The following is a 22,697-nucleotide window of genomic DNA, read 5'->3' as shown; positions in this document are numbered from 1 at the left end:
TGCTACAGAAATGTATATGCCGTATAGAATGTAGTTACATACTGCTATAGGAAAAGAATGCTACAGAAAAAGTATGTAACCATCTAATAATGACAGTATAGCTTCTTGAATTTAGCATTTAGATGACAGATAATTTGAATTTACTGAATTGATATTTAGCTGCTGGGGAAGCAGCTTACTTAAATGTGTCAGTTTATGTAGTTTCATTCAGTTGCTTCCAAAAGCCAGACACACCCAAACATACTGATGTAAAGAACTGCTTGTTTTATTCTAGATTTTAAAGAGCCATCAGTACAATTTTGTAATTCCTCATTGCCTAACATATGGGAAACACCAGACAAATACATGACTTCCACTGACAGTTGCAATAATCAAAGCACTACCTGATTAGAAGAAGAAAAATTCATGATTCCTGAGACGTCTCTTCTCTTATTGGGATGGAGAACCTGTGGAAACCTCTGGCTCTTGTTCTTTGGTTAGGGAGATGCCAAATGAGTCATAGTATAGATGGATAAAGCGGTCCTGAAAAGTAGTGCTGTTTGACAGATACTGGCTAAAGGGAGTTTCCTTGAGTTGCACAGTAGTCAGATCAAACAAGGGGAAAGGCCTGGGGTAGGGAAAAAAAATACTGTTACTTTTTTATGTCTGTTCAATACATCTGATTATCTGTTAAACATCGCCTTTAAAGAAAGTTTTCTTCCCCTTGGAAATAAAGTTCTTCATTTTCTATACTGAACTAATTAAAATTTCATCTGGATCTATTCAATATGTGGATTTAATTGTACTTAAGAGTTTTCACATGTACAATTCTCTAAGTACATTTGGGGAGGAATTCATAACTGGGGAATGATTATGATAATAAAATCAACATCCTTTTTGGTATAATTTTCTTGAATTTAGATAGAAAATACATAAGAGGATCATAGAAATTAGAAATGGGAGAGACCTCATTTCTTTTACAATATCCTCTTTAAAAAAACAAAAAAGATAACCTCTTCAACTGTTTAGAGAAAGAAAGAGTTAACATGCACATAAAAATGGGACAGTGTTAAGTATTAGTCTATAGTGGAATTCAAGTTAAAAAGCATTAAGATGTAGAGTTTTATAGTATTTAAAAATCAAGAGTAAGGCAAGGATATATGCTCTTACGACACTTATTCAACATACCACTGGAAGTTATAGCCAGTGCAATAAGGCAAGAAAAGGAAGTAAAGGCATACAGATAGGAAAGGGAGAACTGAAATCATCAGTATTTATAGATGACATCATTGTCTATGTAGAAAAATCCAAACAAATCTACAAAAAAATCTCCTAGAGCTAATAAATGAATTCAGCAAGGTCACAGGATATAAAATAAACATAGAAAAATAAATTTTGTTTATATATATTGGCAATGAACACTTGGGCAATGAAATTAAAAATGTAGTCCCTTTCACACACACAAAATGGAATACTTAGTGTAAATCTAACAAAACATGTAAAGGACTTGTGTACTGAAAACTACAAAATGCTGATGAAATAAATAAACGGAGACATATACTGTGTACATGGATGGGAAAGCTCAGCATTATAAAGATGCCAGTTCTCCATGAATTGATCTGTCATGTAATAGTAAAACAAAAATTAGTGACAACGCCAAATGCTGGTGAGGATGTAGAGAAACTGAACTATACATTGCTAGTAGGGTAAAAAGAATAACTTTGAAAAACAGTTTGCAGTCTCTTAAAAAAAACTAACATGCAACCAGTCATTGCACTCCTAAGCATCTGTCCCAAAGAAATGAAAACATGTTTATACAAAAACCTGTACATGAATGTTCAGAGCATCTTTATGCATAATAGCCAAAAACTGGAAACATCCCAAATGTCCTTCAACAAGTAAATGGTTTAACAAACTGTGGTACATACATGCCATGAAAACTACTCAGCAATAAAAGGGAATAAACTGTTGATACACACAGCAACCTGGATGAATCTCCAACGAATTATGCTGAATGAAAAAGGCCAGTCCCCAAAGTTGCATAATACATGATCCTATTTATATAGTATTCTTGAAATGACAAAATCATAGAAATGAAAAACAGCTCAATGGTTGCCAATTTAGGAAGAAACAACATGAATGATCCCTAGTTACAGAACTGTTTTCCATCTTGACTGTATCAGTGTCAATGTCCTGGTTGTGGTATTGGCTATAGTTTTACAAATATCTACATATAGATATTGTACTATGGTTTATTCGGGCACATGGGGTTTCTTTGTATTCTTAATAACTGCATGTGAATCAAAATTATCTTTTAAAAAGTTTTTAAAAGGGAGGGGGATAGAAGTAAAAAGTTTAATCCACCAGGAAGGTATAAAAATAGAAACTTCTGTGTATCAGATGATATGACTTCAAACCTTATAAAACAAAGATTAGAAATATAAAGATAATTTGAGAAACTACAATCATAGTGGAAATATTAATATGCCTTGCCTCCTATTCAAACAGATCATCTGATGAAAAAAGACTGTAGAGCAGCACTTCAACTTTAATGGGCACATCACCTGGGAGTTTGTAAAAGTACAGATTCTGATTCCATACATCTGGGGTGGGGCCCTGGAATCTACATTTCTAAACAAACTCACAGATGATGGCATGGCTATATAGCAGTTTGAGTAGCAAGGATAGGTTGAAAAGGGGAGACATAAAGTGAAAAAATATTCTGAATGATAAGACAACCCCTATACACATACAGCTTTCTTTCCCTAAGTTGGGTCCCAAAGACTTAAAGATACCAATATTCAGGCTTTCTCACAATCACAGAAAACTAACCAGTCTGATCACATGGACCTCAGCCTTGTCTAACACAATGAAACTATGAGGCATGCCATGTAAGGCCACCCAACGGATGGGTCACGGTGGAGAGTTCTGACAAAACGTGGTCCACTGGAGAAGGGAATGGCAAACCACTTCAGTATTCTTGCCTTAAGAACCCCATGAACAGTATGAAAAGGCAAAAAGATAGGACACTGAAAAATGAATTCCCCAGGTCGGTAGGTATCTAATATGTTACTGGAGATCAGTGGAGAAATAACTCCAGAAAGAATGAAGAGATGGAGCCAAAGCAAAAACACCCAGTTGTGGATGTGACTGGTGGTGGAAATAAAGTCCAATGCTGTAAAGAGCAATATTGCACAGGAACCTGGAATGTTAGGTCCATGAATCAAGGCAAATTGCAAGTGGTCAAACAGATGACAAGAGAGAACATCAACATTTTAGGAATCAGTGAATTAAAATGAACTGTAATGGATGAATTTAACTCAGATGACCATTATATCTACTACTGTGGGCAAGAATCCCTTTGAAGAAATGGAGTAGTCATCATAGTCAACAAAAGAGTCTGAAATGCAGTACTTGGATGCAATCTCAAAAATGACAGAACGATCTCTGTTTGTTTCCAAAGCAAACCATTCAATATCACAGTAATTCAAGTTTATGTCCCGATCAATAATGCTGAAGAAGCTGAAGTTGAATGGTTCTATGAAGACCTACAAGACCTTCTAGAACTAACACCCAAAAAAGATGTCCTTTTCATTATAAGGGAAAAAGTAGGAAAAGTATGCAAAAGTAGGAAGTCAAGAAATACCTGGAGTAACAGGTAAATTTGACCTTGGAGCACAGAATGAAGCAGGGCAAAGGCTAATAGAGTTTTGCCAAGAGAACGCACTGGTCGTAGCAAACACCCTCTTCCAACAACACAAGAGAAGACTCTACACATGGACATCACCAGATGGTCAATACCAAAGTCAGATTGATTATATTCTTTGCAGCCAAAGATGGAGAAGCTCTATACAGTCAGCAAAAACAAGACTGGGAGCTGACTATGGCTCAGATCATGAACTCCTTATTGCCAAATTCAGACTGAAATTGAAGAAAGTAGGGAAAACCACTAGACCATTCAGGTATGACCTAAATCAAATCCCTTATGATTATACAGTGGAGGTGACAAATAGATTCAAGGGATTAGATCTGATAGACAAAGTGCCTGAAGAACTATGGACGGAGATTCGTGACATTGTACAGGAGGCAGGGATCAAGACCATCCCCAAGAAAAAGAAATGCAAAAAGGCAAAATGGTTATCTGAGAAAGTGAAGTCGCTCAGTTATGTCCGACTCTTTGCGACCCCATGGACTATAGCCCACCAGGCTCCTCTGTCCATGGGATTCTCCACGCAAGAATACTTGAGTGGGTTGCCATTTCCTTCTCCAGGGAATCTTCCCAACCCAGGGATCAAACCCAGGTCTCCTGCATTGCAGGCAGGTGCTTTAACCTCTGAGCCACCAGGGAAGCCCTAGAGGCCTTACAAATAGCTGAGAAAAGAAGAGAAGTGAAAAGCAAAAGAGAAAAGGAAAGCTATTCCCATTTGAATGCAGAGTTCCAAAGATTAGCAAGGAGAGATAAGAAAGCCTTCCTCAGTGATCAGTGCAAAGAAATAGAGGAAAACAATAGAATGGGAAAGACTAGAGATCTCTTCAAGAAAATTAGAGATACCAAGGGAACATTTCATGCAAAGATGGGCTCAATAAAGGACAGAAATGGTATGGACCTAACAGAAGCAGAAGATATTAAGAAGAGGTGGCAAGGATACACAGAAGAACTATACAAAAAAGATCTTCACAACCCAGATAATCACGATGGTGTGATCACTCACCTAGAGCCAGACATCCTGGAGTGTGAAGTCAAGTGTGCCTTAGGAAGCATCACTACAAACAAAGCTAGTGGAGGTGATGGAATTCCAGTTGAGCTATTTCAAATCCTGGAAGATGATGCTGTGAAAGTGCTATACTCAATATAAGCAAATTTGGAAAACTCAGCAGTGGCCACAGGACTGGAAAAGGTCAGTTTTCATTCCAATCCCAAAGAAAGGCAATGCCAAAGAATGTTCAAACTACCACACAATTGCACTCACCTCACACGCTAGCAAAGTAATGCTTAAAATTCTCCAAGCCAGGCTTCAACAGTACATGGACTGTGAACTTCCAGATGTTCAAGTTGGAACAGGCAGAGGAACCAGAGATCAAGTTGCCAACATCCACTGGATCATCAAAAAAGCAAGAGAGTTCCAGGAAAACATCTACTTCTACTTTAGTGACTACGCCAAAGTCTTTGACTGTGTGGATCACAACAAACTGTGGAAAATTCTTCGAGATGGGAATACTACACCAACTGACCTTCCTCCTGAGAAATCTGTATGCAGGTCAAGACGCAACAGTTAGAACTGGACATGGAACAACAGATTGGTTCCAAATAGGGAAAGGACTATGTCAAGGCTGTATATTGTCACCCTGCTTATTTAACTTATATGCAGAGTAAATCATGAGAAACACTGGGCTGGATGAAGCACAAATTGGAATCAAGATTGCCGGAAGAAATATCAATAACCTCAGATATGAAGATGACACCACACTTATGGCAGAAAGTGAAGAAGAACTAAAGAGCCTCTTGAGGAAAGTGAAAGAGTAGAGTGAAAAAGTTTGCTTAAAACTCAACATTCAGAAAACTAAGATCATGGCATCCAGTCCCATCACTTCATGGCAAATAGATGGGGAAACAATGGAAACAGTGACAGACTTTTTTTGGGGGGGAAGTTGGTGATAGACAGGGAAGTCTGGCGTGCTGCAACTGAGCAACTGAACTGAACTGAAGGAAAAGCTGATCAAATCACTCTACAGTAGAGGCCATGGTAGCAAACACAGAGTATCCAAGCAACTTTTCAGTAACCAGGATCTTAAATATGAGCAGACAGTCAAGGTTTTCCATATACTTGAAAGAAAAACTCTAAAATGAATGATGGAGAGCAAAACAAATGATCAGAAAACTTCCAAAGGAAACAGATTTCTCAGAGGAGAAAAAAACTCTATCATTTACATTCTCAGAGGATAAGAAATGGTATTGCATAGGAAAATGACAACAGGATGCTACATAAAAAAAGGAATATTTGGAGACTAAAGAAATATTTGAAAATGAAAATATGTTCTAAATATAGTAGCAAAAACAAAAACAAGATAGTTGAGGCAATCTCTCAGAAAGCAGGGGAAAAAGACAAAAATACTGAAAATAGGAGAACTAAAAAAAAATCAAAGATCAGCCCAGCAGATCCAACACTGGGTTAATAAAATATTCAGAAGGAAGAAAAGAGGAAACAGGGAATGGGAGGAAATTATCAAAGACATATCTGGAGAAAATCAGAGAACTTAGCATGCAGATTGAAAATGACCATTGAATAGTCTGTTTCTTTCATGGGTGGCAATTATGTGTATATTTGCTTTACAATAACTCATTAAACTGTATATTCATGAATTTATGGACTACATAGTTTTGTGTATATGTTATAATGTACAATTCTTTTTTTTTCTTTTTTTTTTAAGTTAAGGGAAAAAAAAAAGAGAGAGGCCCATCAAGTGTCCAATCCAGTAAATTAAAATAGACCTACATCATGACACATAATAAACTTTCAGGATGCTGAAAGCAAAAGATACTATAAGCTTCCAGAGAGAAAACAAGCAGGTTTCATACCAAAAATTAACTGAAGACTTAGAATGGCACTCTACCTCTCAACAGCAACTCTAAAAGCTGAAAGACGACAGAGCACACTACCTTCAAAATTTTGAGGGAAATTATTTCTAACCTAGATTCTACACCTTGGCTGTGTTTTCAATAAAATATTAGTGTAGAATAAAGACATTGTCAGACATAGTCCTTAAAAATTACTACACAGCCTTTATGAAAGAAGCTAGTGCAGGAGAACATATTCCATCATAATGAAGAAGTAGATGAAGCCAGAGGAGGAGGGGTCCAGGAAAAAGAGATCCAACATAAGAGAAAGGCAAAGGGGGTCCTAGGAAAAGGCGGGAGGAAGATTCCCAAGCTGAAAGTGTGTCACAGGTCACTAGTGATTGATTAGAATATAAAACTGGTATTGTACAAAACCACCAGAGACTTCCCTGGTGGTCCAGTGGGTAAGAATCCACCTTCCAATGCAGGGGACGCGGTTCGATCCCCGGTCAGGGAACTAAGATCCCTATGCTGCAGGACAGCTGAGCCCATGCAATGCAACTCGAGAAGCTTACATGCCGCAGCGAAGACCCAGCAGAGCCCAAAGAGAAGGGGAGCAGGCAAGGGAGAGGATCAAGGATTTCTTCCAGGTTTCGGGTTGAACAACTCTTCCAAGGAACGTGTAATTAGAAACACTCGAAGAGCAGGCATGCGAGCAGGGATGCTTTTAGACATGTTAAGTTTCAGTGGAGATAGTGAGTGTTAACTTACCTGGATGCGGAACTGACATCTAGGCAAGGCATATAGGAGTCCTCTGCTGGCAGAGTAAAGATGGCAACCTAAGTCCGCACAGTGGAAAAGATCACCCAAGAACAAAGTGTAGGCTGAGAAAAGAAGGCTTCTGACAGAGCCCTGAAACTCCCGGATTTAAGGATGGGGCAGAAGAGGACCTAGCAAAAGCAGGATAAAGGGACAGGAGGAAAATGAAGAGCATGTGAGTGTATCAGGAAAACTAAGAGACGTGATTGTTTCAGGAAGGATGGTATGTTCAATAGCCAAGGAAGAAAAGGATTTAGAAGTGTCCCGTGACCATGCTCCTAATATAGGTGGCTCAGGTTCAGTCCCTGGTTGGACAACTAAGATCCCAAAGGCTGTGAGTGAGGTGTGGCCAAAATAAATAAACACTTTTAAAAAAAATGGTAAATTCTATGTTATGTGTATTTTACCATAACTAACAAGAAAATTGTGAATCCCATAAACTCTGGACTTTAGGAATAATAACTCGCCACATGAACGCGAGGGGGTGGTAGGGGAAACTGCAGGTCAGGAGGCAGGTGCTCTATGGGAACTTTCTGAACCGTCTGCTCAATTTTTCTGTAAACTTCAACTTGCTCTAAAAAAAATAAAATCTATTCTTTTAAATAAAAAAAAAGTATCCAGTGAATTTAGTGACATGGAAGTCTCTGGTAACAAGGGCAACCATTTGTCCCCATTAGATTATTAAAGATTAAAAAGAATGATCTAACAGTTATGAAACTATAGTGAAATGGCACTCTCATACACTATTGCTGGAAATATAAGTAAGCATCATGTTTTTGATAGGTAATTTAGGAATATCTATCAAACATAAAATATATATAACCTCTGACCCAGAAATTCTACTGGTACAAGTGTGCAAAGTTTAAGGATAAAAATGTTCAAAGCAGTTCCTTTATGCAAAATGTGGGGCCAGGGTACAATGCCATTAAGAGGAAATAGAATAAATAAATGCAGTTAAAGAAACATATCCACCAGGACATATGTATACCTAGGACTGAGTCATGCTGATATATGGCAGAAACCAACATGATATTGTAAAGCAGTTATCCTCTAATTAAAAACAAATAAATTTAAAAAAAAAGAAATGTATCCAACAGATGTTTACACTATCCTCATAAATGAAGTACATATTATTGTACTAACACAAAACGATACCTATGACATAGTAAGTATAGTATCCATGTTTCTAAAATGTATATATAGATAAAGATATGCATACACATTATACTATAATGCTAGTATACATATATGTTTGTAAATACATAGGTGAAAAGACAAAAATATAAAAGCGATTAGAGGTGAAGTCTATAAAAGGGACTGGGGGGGCAAAAGAGGGCTCTCATTTCTCCACTAGTTGGATTTTTTTTCCTAAGAATGTATTATTTTTATGAATTTTTAAAAAGAACATTAAAGGAAAAATATTAAAAGCATCTGCTAAGACAACAGTGTGGGAGAAGTTCGAATGGCCACCGTCTGATACTTTACCGTTTCTGAGACAGGTTCTTGGCATAGATCTTACTGACAAAATCTTGGGCTTGAAATTTTAAGGGCGCTGCTTCGTCCTCCTTACAGGCCTCAAGGTGCTGGGAGGAGAACAGCTCGCTCAGATGCTGCAGCACTTGTGAGTGGGGCATGTCCTTTGCTGCGCAGAAGTTTAAGAGTGCATAGAATATCCCCTCCAGCCACTTGATGTTGAGGCTTATTCCCCCTAAACATCAGTGAGCAAGGAAACACCAGTGAGCCCACCAAAAAAGGACTATAGGGAACCGCGGGCAAACCCCAGACAGAGGACAGCTGCCTTCTATCCAAGACAGTGTGGTTCTATGGACTTGGACATAAGCAAACACTCTTCCTTGCCAGACGGAGAGCCTGGGTGTGCCCTTTGTAACCCGCCATGGGTGGACCCTACCTGCAGATAGTTTAGTGTAGACATTGCTAATGGCAAATGCATCTTGGGAAATCTGTGGCATGGTTCTTTGCAATAAGGCACACTGCAAGATTACAGTCAGGAAAAGCCATTTGGTCCCAGAGGCTGCATCCTTTTGTTTAAACAGGTTCTCTTCTCTGGCTGTTTCCAACTCATCCTTAGAGGGTCTGATTAATCATACTTCTCAGCTTTTCCTTACAAAGGCTGCTTTTTTAAAAAATTCTTTTTTTTAAGACTTTTTAAAAATGTGGATCATTTTTTAAAGACTTTACTGAATTTGTTACAATATTGCTTCTGTATATATATATACCTGTGGCTAAGCTGGTAAAGAATCCACCTGCAATGCAGGAGATCCAGGTTTGATCCCTGAGTTGGGAAGAACCCCTGGAGAAGGGAAGGGCTACCCACCCCAGGATTCTGGCCTGGAGAATTTCACGGACTGTATAGTCCATGGGGTCACAAAGAGTTGGACACAACCGAGCGGCTTTCAGTTTTCATATATATTTGTAATTTATTTTATTTTTGGCCATGCCGGGTCTTCGCTGTTGTGCGGGCTTTTCTCTAGTTGCTGCGGGTGGGGACTGCTCTCTAGCTGTGGTGTACGGGCCTCTCGTTGCAGCGGCCTCTCTGGCTGCAGAGCATGAGCTCCGGGGCACTCGGGCTTCAGTGGTTTTGGCTCTGGGGTCTAGAGCACTGGCTCGCAAGTGGCACAGGGCTCAGCTGCTTTGCGGCACGTGGGATGTTCCCAGATCAGGGACTGAGCCTGCGTCTCCTGCATTGGCAGGTGGATTCTCCACCACTGAGCCTTCAGGGAAGCCCTGCTTCTGTTTTTTATGCTTTGGTTTTTTTGGCCACGAGGCATATGGGATTTTAGCTCCCCAACCAGGGATCGAACCCGAACCCCCTGCTTTGGAAGGCAAAGTCTTAACCACTGGACTGGCAGGGAAGTCCCTAAAAAGTCTGCTTTTTGCCACCAAAGTTGTTCCCATATAAAACCTAAGTAGCTGAGAATGCCATCTAGTCCCCCCCACACACCCTGAGCACAATCACACCGGGATTTAATAAGACAGCAACAGGTCAAGGGGAAGGTAATTTTCAAAAGTGCCAAAAATTTCGTGAGCCCTTACCAGCAGGGCTGTAGGGGCAGGTGGCCTGAAGAATCGCGGGGTCTTGGAGAGCAGCGGTGATCTCCTTATTGGCCCCCCAGATGTGGGCAAGATCTTCAGCACACTGATACTGGGGCCGCAAGATGTTAGTGTGATTCAGTAGGAGTTTCAACCTGCAAGCAAAGCCATCAAGGCAGGGAGTGCAGAGCCAGGACTGGAATGAACTGGCACGTGATCCACGGAGGGCACATCCAGCCCCAACCACACAGTCCGCTGCACTGTGCAGCCCAGAGGCAAATGCAGGTGTGGCTCAGCCCTGAGGGCACAACCTCTTAGCCGGATGGTTCACCCATCCTTCTCAGATACACTTATTGAAAGTTACCACGAGCCAGGCACTGGACCCAGCACTAGACGTACCAAAAGGATATCTGACACATGCTCTCCATCAACTTTCATGCTGCTGACCCGTATACAAGGGGACACGAGTCAACTTCAAGCAGTTGAAAGTGAAAGTCGCTCAGTCGTGTCCGACTCTTTGCGACCCCATGGACTATACAGTCCATGGAATTCTCCAGGCCAGAATCCTGGAGTGGGTAGCCTTTCCCTTCTCCAGGGAATCTTCCCAACCCAGGGATCGAACCCAGGTCTCCTGCATTGCAAGCAGATTCTTTACCAGCTGAGCCACAAGGGAAGCCCCAAGTAGGTGGAAGCAATGCTGTTTCCGCTCTAAACATTTGCACATCAAAGAAAATGTCCCATCCACAAGTGCTATTGGCGGAAAAACCAGGAGGACACAATTTCAAAGGCTGGCTTGGGCCTTTCTGCCGATGAATATGCTTCCACCTTATGGCTGGGAATGGTCAACTCTGAGAGGTCGGGGCGGGGGTGGACATGAGGTGACAGAGAGGTCCTGCCAGTCCTGCGCTCACCCTAACAAGATACCTGGATACTGGGATGGCAGAGACAAAGCTGTACACAATGCAGTCTTTCCCAAGCCGGGCTTGAATTTCTACGCAGATATTAGGCAGCTGGGATGGCAGGCAGCAGAGGAATACCACATTGGCCCATCCAACCAGAGAAGTGTTCTGGTAAAAGCACTGGATTCCCAGCTTCTTGAATTCATCTGAGAGGGAATAAAAGAAGTCAGATAGATCACAATACAGAAGACTTCGGACTCAACATCAACTTTGGGGAAAGTGAACATCGCAGTCCTGTCTGACTCTTTGTGATCTCATGGACTGTAGCCTGCCCGGCTCCTCTGTTCATGGAATTCTCCAGGCCAGAGTACTGGAGTGGATTGCCATTTCCTCCTCCAGGGGATCGTCCCGATCCAGGGATTGAACCTGGGTCTTCTGCATTGCAGGCAGATTCTTTACCAATTGAGCCACTAGAGAAGCCCCCAACTTTGGGGAAAGGGTGGCAACTGTTTTATCTCAAGTTTTGGCACCACATGTGGCTTCCTAGGTGGCGCTAGTGGCAAAGAACCTGTCTTCCAATGCAGACACCAGTTCGATCCCTGGGTCGGAAAGATTCCCTGGAGGAAGGAATGGCAACCCACTCCAGTATTCTTGCCTGGAGGATCCCATGGACAGAGGAGCCTGAGAGGTATAGTCCATGGGGTCATGAAGAGTCAGACACGACTTAGTGACTAAACCACCAATGGGGAATCCTCACAAGAACCTTATGAGACAGAGGCCAGTATTATCCCTATATTATAGGGATATAATATATCCCTATAAACTATATATCCCTATATTATAGAGGTGAAAACTGAAGATTTGAGCATCACGTGACTGGGAATTTCCTGGCTTCCAGTGGTTAGGACTCTGGGCTTCCACTGCAGGGGCATGGGTTTGATCCCTGATCGGGTGAAGACAAGCAACCAAAGCAAAATAAAACATGCTCTTTATAAAACAGAATTGCGTGACTGGGACAAAGTTAAACAGCTTAATTGGCTTGAATTGGTGGGAAAGACTGAGAGAGTGGAAGAGGGCAGAGGCCAGGAGTAATTTGGGAAATTCTGCTCGTAGTTTCAGTAAAGTGTACACAATTTCATGTCAACAAGATATTTACAAACACAGAGAGAAACATAATAACTCACATCCTTGCTAAAACCACTCCTTGGTAGTTAATCATTTGATTGTACTTATGTGACCTGAGGGTTTCCCAGGTGGCTCAGTGGTAAAGAATCCATCTGCCAACACGGGAGACACGAGTTCGATCCCTGGTCCGGGAGGATCCCAAATGCCACGGAGAAGCTACGCCTATGAGCCACAACTGCTGAGCCTGTGCTCTCAAGCCTGGGAGCCAGAACTACTGAAACCCATGCACCCAAACACTGGTATTCTGCAACAAGAGAAGCCACTGCAATGAGCTAGCCCACATACTGCAACTAGAGAGTAGCTCCTATTTGCTGCAGCTAGAGAAAAACCCTCACAGCAGCAAAGACCCAGTGCAGCCATAAAATAAACAAATAAATTAAATTTTAAAAAAAAGAACCTACTGTATAGCACAGAGAATTACACTCAATATTTTGTATCACCTATGTGGGAAAAGAATCTGAAAAAGAACATATATATTTATATGTATGTTTAACCAAATCACTTTATTGTACATCTGAAACCAACACCTTATACATCAACTATACTTCAATTAAAAAATAATTAAAACTAATTTGCAGCAAAGAAAAAGTACAAACTGTACAATTCCATTTGTACAAAATTCTACAGAATGTAAACTAATTGGCAGAGACAGAAATTAGATCAGTGGTTTCCTGAGTGGGACCTGCAGGGAGGTGGAGAGGTTCATGACTTGACTGTGTCAATGCTTTCATAAGAGCATACAGGTGTTAAAACATCAGACTGTACACTTAAAAAAATTTTTTTAAAATATTTATTTATTTGACTGTGCCAGATCTTAGTTGCAACATGTGGGATCTTTAGTTGCAGCATGTGGGGTCTAGTTCCCTGACCAGGGATAGACCCAGGCCCCTTGCCTTGGGAGCATGGAGTCTCAGCCACTGAAACAGCAGGGAAGTCCCTCAAACTGTACACTTTCAAAATGTGCAGTTTATACCGTACAAAGTGTATCTTAATAAAGCTGTACCTGTTCTTTGACCTAGTAATTTTTTTAAAAAAATCATGAATCGGGAAGTCCTACTAAGTAAGGCACAGTTACAGAAATATCATAAGTCATACTTTAAAATCATGATTTTGAAGAATGTCAAATAACATGCACATGATTCATTAACTGTTTGTAAAAAGCAGGACACAAAAAGCTTTGCATAGTATTAGTTACTGGTATAATCTGATATAATCAGAAGAAAAAATGGAGAAGAAATTATAACCCTGATAAGGAAATTATAGGTAGTTATTATTTACTTCCCTATAGGGTCATTTTCTAAATTTTTTATAAGATGCATGTATTATTTTACATTTTTTAAATTATTGAAATATAATTTGCACACAGTGCATCACACAGATCTTAAGTAAATATTTTGATTCTTTTTGACAAATGCAGACACCCATGGAATTTGCACCTTTCTCAAGAAACAGAATGTTTACATCTGCCCAGAAAGTTCCTTGGGGCCTCTTCTCAGTCTCCCCAGAAGCAATCACTGTTCTGATTTCTCCCACCAGAGGTTAATAAATGGAATCACTGCAAAACATTTATTTTTTTCAGTACATGGTATTATTATTTTTTTTACTCTGCCACACGGCATGCAAGATCTTAGCTCCCCAACCAGGGATTGAACCTGTGCTCCCTGCAGTGGAAGCATGGAGTCCTAATCACTGGAAAGCCAGAGAAGTCCCCAGTAAACGGTATTTTTTAAAAAACAAGGCCAAATGTTTGGAAGTGGTAAACACCACTCGGACTCTAACTGATCCAGTTAGAAGATTTGAATTCTGTTTGGAAAGCTTCTCTGTATCAAAGACCCAGAAAGATATCTGGCCACAGGGTGCAGGGAGGAGAGATGGATATAAATATTTAGGTGGAAAAGAAAAGCACTTTAAGGAAAAAGTTAAAAAAAAAAAATTTCTGGGACCTCCCTGGTGGTCCAAAGGCTAAGACTCTGTGCTCTCAATGCAGGGGGCCCAGGTTCCATCCCTGGTCGTAGAACTAGACCCCACATGCCGAGACTGAAAAAAGATCCTGAATGCCACAATGAAGGTTAAAGATCCCAAGTGCCACAGCTAAGACCCAGTGAAGCCAAATAAAGTACTGAAATTAAAAAAAAACTTTCCAGCTTTTCTCAGGGCTAGCAAGTTGAGAATTCGGTCGGCTGTATGTAAGGATTCCTCTTTCGAGGGGCCCTTTCCAAACGGCCTGCCCTGTGCTCCTCACCCAGGGTCTCTGGCCTCCGAGTGGAGATCTGCAGATTCTCAGCAGGGATGGGGACGAGCTGGAGCAGAGTGCGTGCCAGTTGCTTCCCAAGGTGGCCGCCTCCGATGATGCCCACCTTTAACGCGTCGTCATCCTGAGTTTCTTCACACAACCCAGTCAAGCGACATTTAGACGTTCGCTTCTCCAGTACTGATTTTCTGGAGAGTGATTCTCTGGAGAATGAACACGGACACACACAAATATCAAGACATGCACGTGTGTTGTACGAAAGGAGAGAAGGTTAGCACTCCCCTTGACAAGGATGGAAGAGGCTCTTGGGCCTGAGAACATGCATACGGTTAAAGCATTGCCATCTACTTCGTGGCATCTAACCACTGTTTTTAAAGAGACAAGTGACCCCAACATTCATTGCAGCACTGTTTACAATAGCTAGGACATGGAAGCAACATAGATGCCCATCGGCAGATGAATGGATAAGAAAGTTGTGGTACAAATACACAATAGAATATTACTCAGCTATGAGAAAGAATGTATTTGAGTCAGTTTTAGTGAGGTGGGTGAAACTGGAGCCTATTATACAGAGTGAAGTAAGTTAGAAAGAGAAACACCGATACAGTGTATTAACACATAAATATATATGGAATTTAGAAAGATGGTAACGATGACCCTAGTGCAAGGTAGCAAAAGAGACACAGATGTAAAGAACAGACTTTTGGACTATATGGGAGAAGGTGAGGGTGGGATGATTTGAGAGACTAGCATTGAAACATATACATTACCATAGTTAAAACAGATGACCAGTACAAATTCGATGCATGAAGCAGGGCACTCAAAGCCAGTACTCTGGGACAACCCAGAGGGCTGGGGTGGGGAGGGAGCTGGGAGGGGGTTTCAGGATGTGCACCCGTGGTGGATTCATGTTAATGTATGGCAAAAAGCACCATAATATTGTAAAATAATTATCCTCCAATTTAAATAAATTAATTTTTTAAAAAAAGACATGCACTCCCTAAGCCCTTTGTGACTGTCAATTTCTGACGTTCTCTGCTTTAACTTCCTCAAATGCAGCCTGCTGTGCCACCTTAAGTCCTCCAGAGAGAAGCATTCCAACTATGTGTCACTGACCCAGCTTCAGGCTTCCCTGGTGGCTGAATGGGTAAAGAATCCATGTGCCAATGCAGGAGACGCAGGTTCAATCCCTGGGTTGGGAAGATTCCCTGGGGAAGGAAATGGCAACCCACTCCAGTATTCTTGCCTGGGAAATCCCATGGACAGAGGAGCCTGGTGGGCTACAGTCCATGGGGTCACAAAGAGTCGGACTTGACTTAGCGACTAAACAACAACAACAATGACCCAGCTTCTCTGGATGGAATGAAATGTTCCTCCTGAGTGAATTTTCCAAAGAGTAGAGCATACTCCTTTCAAAAAATCAGAACTTGTTTAAAACCTTCTTAAATGAACGTTTTTTTGGGGTTACATGTATTGTGCATTTCCCTGACTTCTTAAACACAAGTTCTGACTGTTTAACTGTTTGTCTCAGGACCGTCACTGTGAACAGCCACCATTGTATCTTATCCCGGAACACAGGGAGCCAGTCCACTGTTTCCTGCGTGGGCAGCGGTCCATCTCCATCTCCACCAGGACAAGTGCACCCCTCTCCTGCGATACAGTTTGCTATTTCAGTTCTGCACACACCCAGGAAACCACGTAGCTTAGCTTTTTCTCCAACGTGATGATTTATCAAAGAAAATGGTTTATAAGGGAAACAGACCTGAGAAAGGGAGGATCAAGGATTTGAGGCCACTTTTTCTGGAGATTCACTCACAGATTCAAACACTGGATGTGTTTCCTTGGCCCAAGATGAACAAGGTCTGACCCCTGAATACATAAGGCATCATTTTATGTTGTTATAGGACGATCTGATATTTGTGGGGCTTCCCTGCTAGCTCAGTTGGTAAAGAATCCACATGTAATGCAGGAGACCCCGGTTCAATTCCTGGGTCAGGAAGATCCACTGGAGAAGGGATAAGCTACGCACTCCAGTATTCTTGGGCTTCCCTGGTGGCTCAGCTGGTAAAGCATCTGCCTGCAGTGCGAGAGACCTGGGTTCGATCCCTGGGTTGGGAAGATCCCCTGGAGAAGGGAAAGGCTACCCACTCCAGTATTCTGGCCCGGAGAAGTCCATGGACTGTGTAGTCTGTGGGGTTGCAGAGTCGAACATGACTGAGTGACTTTCACTTCACTTCACTTACAGTTGTTCTGTATTTCTGTGGAAACTGGAGTCTTCATGCTGGAGCTTCCATCTAAGCATGACAAGCCACATTCTATGGGAGGCTTCTCTTTTGGTTGAGAGGAGAGCATTTTCCCACTGTGCCTGATCCTTCCAAATAGACGATGCCTCCTGAGAGTGTCCCTGGTTGGCTTCTCGTCACACATCTTTGCGGGGCAGCCCACATGTTTACGCTTCCCTATCGCTCAGCCAGTCAGCAAACTGCTGAGTGCTTGGCCTCCTCAGGTATGTGCTGTACCTTTAATATGCTTGATTGGGATCTGGGCCCCCCATCTGGGAGTTAATCTAATGTCAGGAAAGTAAGCTGAGAAGTAGACTGAGGGGTGGGGCTTGGGCAACAAATGCTCCAAGAGTGACCTAGAGTTACAGAATCCAGGAGCCTTAGTCCTAAGTTCTTGGCTCCCAGTTCAGTTCAGTTCAGTCACTCAGTTGTGTCTGACTCTTTGCGACCCCATGGACTGCAGCACGCCAGGCCTCCCTGTCCATCACCAACTCCCGGAGTTCACCCAAACCCATGTCCATTGAGTCGGTGATGCCTCTTATTTGAGTGTCAGGAAGCCAGGACTGGACTGAGAGCTTCTTTGAAAATCAGTAGTCCTGTTTTCAGGCAGTCATCTGGCCATAGGGACCCCCAAAGTCCCTGGAAGCTTTCTTGTGAGGAGGCATTCCACTGTTAGCCCAAAAAGAAAAAAAAAATGACCCCCATTTTCAGCCAATAGAAATGAAATGGCCAGTCATTAGTTGCTGTGGAAGAAAAGCTGGTTGTCCTGCTGAGAGAGTGAATGGATGGATGGGTGAATGGATGACTTAATCAGTCTGCTCACCAGAAGGAGATCACCATTAACCCATGCACATTACATAACCACCGCCCAGGCTCCCTGGTGTGCATCTCCCCAGTGCTTTCAGACAGGAGTACTTCAGTGTAGGTTACACAAGGTAGGAAGACGCTCCCCCGGCCAAAGTTATTCTCCAATATAAAAAGTTTAAGTCATCTGGATTCTCTGCAGTGAGATTCTTCTCTATCTACCTGACCCTAGGGACCCAGCGTACCTCAAATTATGGAGTAGCTTGCAGAAGAAGGTTGCGTGGGCACAGGCCGTGATCATCAGGCCATGAGAACGGCCCAGCAAATACAGCCAGTTGTGGTCTTCCTCGTGAATCCCAGACTCAAACTTCAGGGTCTCAAGATCCTCTAGCAGGTCCATCTCCAAGCCAGCATCTACTGCAGTGACAGATGCCAATCATTTCAACCCCCTGTCCCCCAAGAAGGAGCGGGGCGTGTGCCCAAGTCCCTGGTTCTCTTGATGGTGGTTTCAGCACCTCCCCTCCCAGTTCCAAACTGGCAGCTCCCATCCACTTCTCTGAGTGTGAGTCCTGGAGGATTCCTAAGCACTGACTACCCATGAATCTGGCTTTCTTGGTGGCTCAGCAGTAAAGAATCGGCCTGCAATGCAGGAGATCCAGGAGACGCAGGTTCAATCCCTGGGTTGGGAAGATCCCCTGGAGGAGGAAATGGCAACCCACTCCAGTATTCTTGACAGGAAAACCTCATGAACAGAGGAGTCTGGTGGGCTATAGCCCATAGGGTCGTGAAGAGTTGGACACGACTGAGTGACTGCTGAGCCTACACCCATGAATCAAGAATACTGGATTCATGAAAAACCTGGACAAGATCCACGTAGGTTCCGGGCACATTTTTCAGCACCTGTATTTCCATGAGCAATGGGTTTCACAGGCGCGCTTGGGCCAGGACGTTTTTCCCTTCTATTCTCTTAGAAATAGGACTGGACACTTAGACCACATTTCACAGAAATTCATCCCTTTCCCCAAACTCTCTTTCTCCACAGGGTAGAAAAGAACCCAAACTAAATACCATGATCCTCTGTCTAGAGCACGAATATCTAGATTTTAGAAAATGAAGCCAGAGATGTATCAGCCCCTCTATGTGTATCTCTCACCAACCAAACTGAGGAAAAGATGGTTCTGATCCTCAGTATGTCTCGTCCTGGACGGTAAGAACTACATTTTCAGGGAGGATTACCCAGGAAAGTTGTCATTATGACTCCTTAGCTACCAGGTTACTTCAGTCTTGGAGTCTTAAAGGGGCCAGCCCCACCTAGAGGTTTTCCAGACCTATCCCATAAGGGCATGAATTCCTTCACTACTTCTCGGAGTACTACACCAGGGCAGTCTGGGATCCTCCTTATCCCAACAGAAGGTTCTGGACTTCCAGATTTTTCTTTTTTTGCACGCTCCAATATCGTTCAAATCTTAGCACTACTCAGGAGTTAACTTTTCAAGCCCCTCCTTTTTGTGTTCAAGAAATCAATGCGTAAATAATAATAAATAAAATGATAAACAATAGATAAAATAAATTCTGGGGATCTGATGTACATCATGGTGACTATAGGTAACAACACAGCACTGTCTACTTTAAATTTGCCAAGAGTAGATCTTAAGTGTTCTCACCACACAAATGATAACCGTGAGAAAATTTTATTGCGGTGAAATTCACAAAAGAGCCATTCAAAAGTGAACAATTCGATATATTCAGTGTTGCTCACCCACTACTAGTTCCAAGACATTCCCATCCCCCTCCAAAGGAAGCGCGACTTGTGAAGCAGTCACTCCCCATTTCCACCCCACACCCACCCCCTCAGCCCTAGGCAGCAATACATCTGTCTCTTGTCTCTATGGAATTACCTTTCCTGGCTATTTCCCATCAACAGCGGATGTTGTTCAGTCGTTAAGTCGTGTCTGACTCTTTGCAACCCCAGGGACTGCAGCACGCCAGGCTTCCCTGTCCTTCACCATCTCCCGGAGTTTGCTCGTTTAAACTCACGTCCATTGAGTCGGTGATGCCACCCAACCATCTCATCCTCTGTCGCCCCCTTCTCTTCTTGCCTTCAATCTTTCCCAGCATCAGGGTCTCCTCCAATGAGCCAGCTCTTCACATCAGGAGGTCAAAGTATTGGAGCTTCAGCTTCAGCACCAGCCCTTCCAATGAATATTCAGGCTTGATTTCACATGAATGGAATCATAAAAAATGCAACCTTTAGATTCTGGCTTCTCTGATCCCTTTTATAGGAGGGCTCTTAGGTCACTTTGCTCTCAATCTCTTTAAAAGCAAAGTCTCCAGCACTTGAGGTGAAGAGCAAACAAGGTCTCAAGTCTAAGAAACCCTTCCTTAGACCATAACAGTGGGTTGTGGCGCATGCTAAGTCGTTTCAATTGTGTCTGACTCTTTGCAACCCCATGGACTGTAGCCCACCAAACTCCTCTGTCCATAGGATTCTCTAGGCAAGAATACTGGAGTGGGTTGCCATGCCCTCCTCCAGTGGATCTTCCCTGACCCAGGGATCAAACCCACATCTCTTGCGGCTCCTACCTTGCAAGCAGATTCTTTACCGCTGAGCCACCAGGAAAGCCCATAACATTGGGTGAGCCGCTCGAATGTCGTAAGTGATGTTTCCTGATCCAAAGGAAAGAGAAGCTCAAAACCTCCCAGCTCAGCACAACGAGGCATAGGTTGACTTGTACCAGCATTGGATTCCAGATCCATCCTTTACTTACATGTTCTTGAAAATGGGGATCTGCTGGTTGTGGCTTTGCAACACGTGCGGGTGGCTAGGCGGAACTACATTTTCCAGCATCCTCCTGTCTGTTTCCAGTTAGGGTGTACCGCCAGAGAGCTTTCCCTGCAGGACTGGAGGTGGACGAGGTTGGGGGCAGCACTTTTGCTGTCTGTGGGCAGCGGTTGAGCTGACGACTGCTATACCTTCCCCATATCCTCCTGCAGCGTCTCACACTCCTGGGCCACACGTGTGTTCAGCTGCATGACAAAGGCCACCAGCAAGTTGCCCCTGCAGGTCACCCACTTCATCAGGCTGGAGGGGGTGAGAACCGGCAGGGGTTCCAGTCCATGCGTGAGCTCTGGCTCCTCCTCCCTCACTTTTTATCCACCTTCCCTTCCCCACCACCTGCCCTTCAGATGTCCAGCTCCAACACCAGACGGGAAGACAACCTTTCAGAGACTCTTTAACCAGCTGCCATTACTTGAGCAAGGTCAAGACCCTGTAATGAATTCCACGTGGAGATAAGATAGACAGACGGTGGACTATATACTCCTAGTGGTTCTGCCTCTCTGAATGAATCCTCATATGCTAGTTAAGTTACCAGTGTCTATTTGAAGATCAGCCAGTAACTTCAGCATGATTTTTGTTGGTGTTGTTTGCTGTACCTCACAGCCTTGCGGGATCTTTGTTTCCCAACCAAGTATAGAACCTGGGATCTTGGCACTGGAAGTGTGGATTCCTAACCGCTGGACCGCCAGGAAATTCCTTTCAGCACAATTTAGCAAATTAAACTTCCATTTCTTCAATAGCAGGGCTTTCCTGAGAGCTCAGTTGGTAAAGAATCTGCCTGCAATGCAGGAGACCCCAGTTCCATTCCTGGGTCTGGAAGATCCACTGGAGAATACCAGTCCAGTATTCTTGGGCTTCTCTGGTAGCTCAGCTGGTAAAGAATCTACCTGCAATGTGGGAGACCTGGGTTCGATCCCTGGGTTAGAAAGATCCCCTGGAGAAGCAAATGGCTACCCACTCCAGTATTCTGGCATGGAGAATTCCATGGGGTGGCAAAGAGTTGGACACGACTGAGTGACTTTCACTTTTGCTTCACTTTCTTCAACAGCAAGAGGGTTGGGGGACTTCTCTGGTGGTCCAGTGGTTAAGAATCCACCAGCCAATGCAGGGGACACGGGTTCATCCCTTGGTCTGGGAAGATCTCACATACCACGGGGCAACTAAGCCGATGCACCACAACTACATGCCCTAGAGCCTGTGCTCTGCAACCAGGAGAAGCCACCGCCACGAGAAGTTCATGCACAACTAGAATAGCTCCCGCTCGCCACTACTAGAGAAAGCCCACTTGCAGCAACAAAGACCCAGCACAGCCAAAAACAAGAAATAAATAAAAATTTTTTTAAAAGAGGGTTGATCAGGAAGGGCACCAAACATGAGGTTACGTGGAAATGCAAAGTGAAGGAACAGATGCAAAGCGGAGGGGCCAAAGATGGGGTCTGATCCCGAGAGCAGGCTTCCTCCTCATTGGCACTACTGACTTCGAGGGCAGGTTAATTTTGTGCCGTAGGGAACTGCTTGTGCCCTGCAGGCTCCTCAGTGGCATCTCTGCCCTCTATCCACTGGACGCCAGTGGCTCCCTCCAGTTGTGGCAGCAAGAAGTGTCTCCAGATACGGACACACGTCTCCTGGGGGCCAAACTGCCCGCAGAGGAGCACCACGTTCCCTGAAAGCCTGCTCTCTCTGTACCCCACCACTGCCCCCATTCCCACAGTCAGAGGAGCGCAGACTTCCACAAGCCCTGAGAGATTCATGCCTCCCTCTCACAGATGAAGACAATGAGGCCGGAAAGAAAGGGACTCGCCCAGCAGCACACAGCCTGTCAGCGGCAGAGCTGGGACAGGAGGCCGGGTCTTTAGCCAGGAGCTGCGTTCCCTGTTAAGCACACGGCCCTACTTTGCTGTAAGCACTGTTACTCCACAACCTGAGGTGCTGACAGGCTGATACATGCAGTCACCCAGGCAGGGCTGTAGCGGTCCCAAGAGTCAGGGCAACGATTTCACAGCTCTGCACAAAATAACCGGGAGGGAAGGAG

General features: G+C 43.5%; 1 protein-coding gene and 1 non-coding gene across 2 annotated transcripts; one reads left to right on the top strand and one right to left on the bottom strand.

Annotated features, from left to right (window-relative positions):
* Positions 1–193: 193 nt before the first annotated feature.
* On the bottom strand, positions 194–22,552 carry NOXRED1 (NADP dependent oxidoreductase domain containing 1). Its single transcript, XM_061156543.1, has 7 exons — positions 19,725–22,552; positions 18,072–18,243; positions 14,732–14,943; positions 11,330–11,510; positions 10,409–10,560; positions 8,840–9,062; positions 194–607 (listed from the first exon to the last, which is right to left on the bottom strand). Exons 2-7 carry the CDS (start codon positions 18,224–18,226, stop codon positions 430–432), a joined length of 1,101 nt encoding a protein of 366 aa, XP_061012526.1. The 5' UTR covers positions 18,227–18,243; positions 19,725–22,552; the 3' UTR covers positions 194–429.
* LOC133067576 (U6atac minor spliceosomal RNA) lies at positions 14,989–15,114 on the top strand. Its single transcript, XR_009695351.1, has one exon. It is a non-coding gene; the product is annotated as a U6atac minor spliceosomal RNA (small nuclear RNA).
* Positions 22,553–22,697: the final 145 nt, after the last annotated feature.

The sequence above is a fragment of the Dama dama genome, chromosome 12 (genome assembly GCF_033118175.1).
Source record: "Dama dama isolate Ldn47 chromosome 12, ASM3311817v1, whole genome shotgun sequence".
NCBI lineage: Eukaryota > Metazoa > Chordata > Mammalia > Artiodactyla > Cervidae > Dama > Dama dama.
The sequence above is the reverse complement of the archived record's forward strand: the minus strand, read 5'-3'. Positions and strand labels throughout refer to the sequence as shown.

What these genes read in the sequence shown, in the direction of transcription:
- NOXRED1 (XM_061156543.1), bottom strand. Translation starts at nt 18,226, where the DNA reads ATGGACCTGCTAGAGGATCTTGAGACCCTGAAGTTTGAGTCTGGGATT. An exon ending in TCGGAGGCCAGAGACCCTGG is followed by an intron (nt 11,511 to 14,731) that starts GTGAGGAGCACA and finishes ATTCCCTCTCAG; the next exon opens with ATGAATTCAAGAAGCTGGGA. An exon ending in AAGAACCTGTCTCAGAAACG is followed by an intron (nt 608 to 8,839) that starts GTAAAGTATCAG and finishes TCCCTACCCCAG; the next exon opens with GCCTTTCCCCTTGTTTGATC.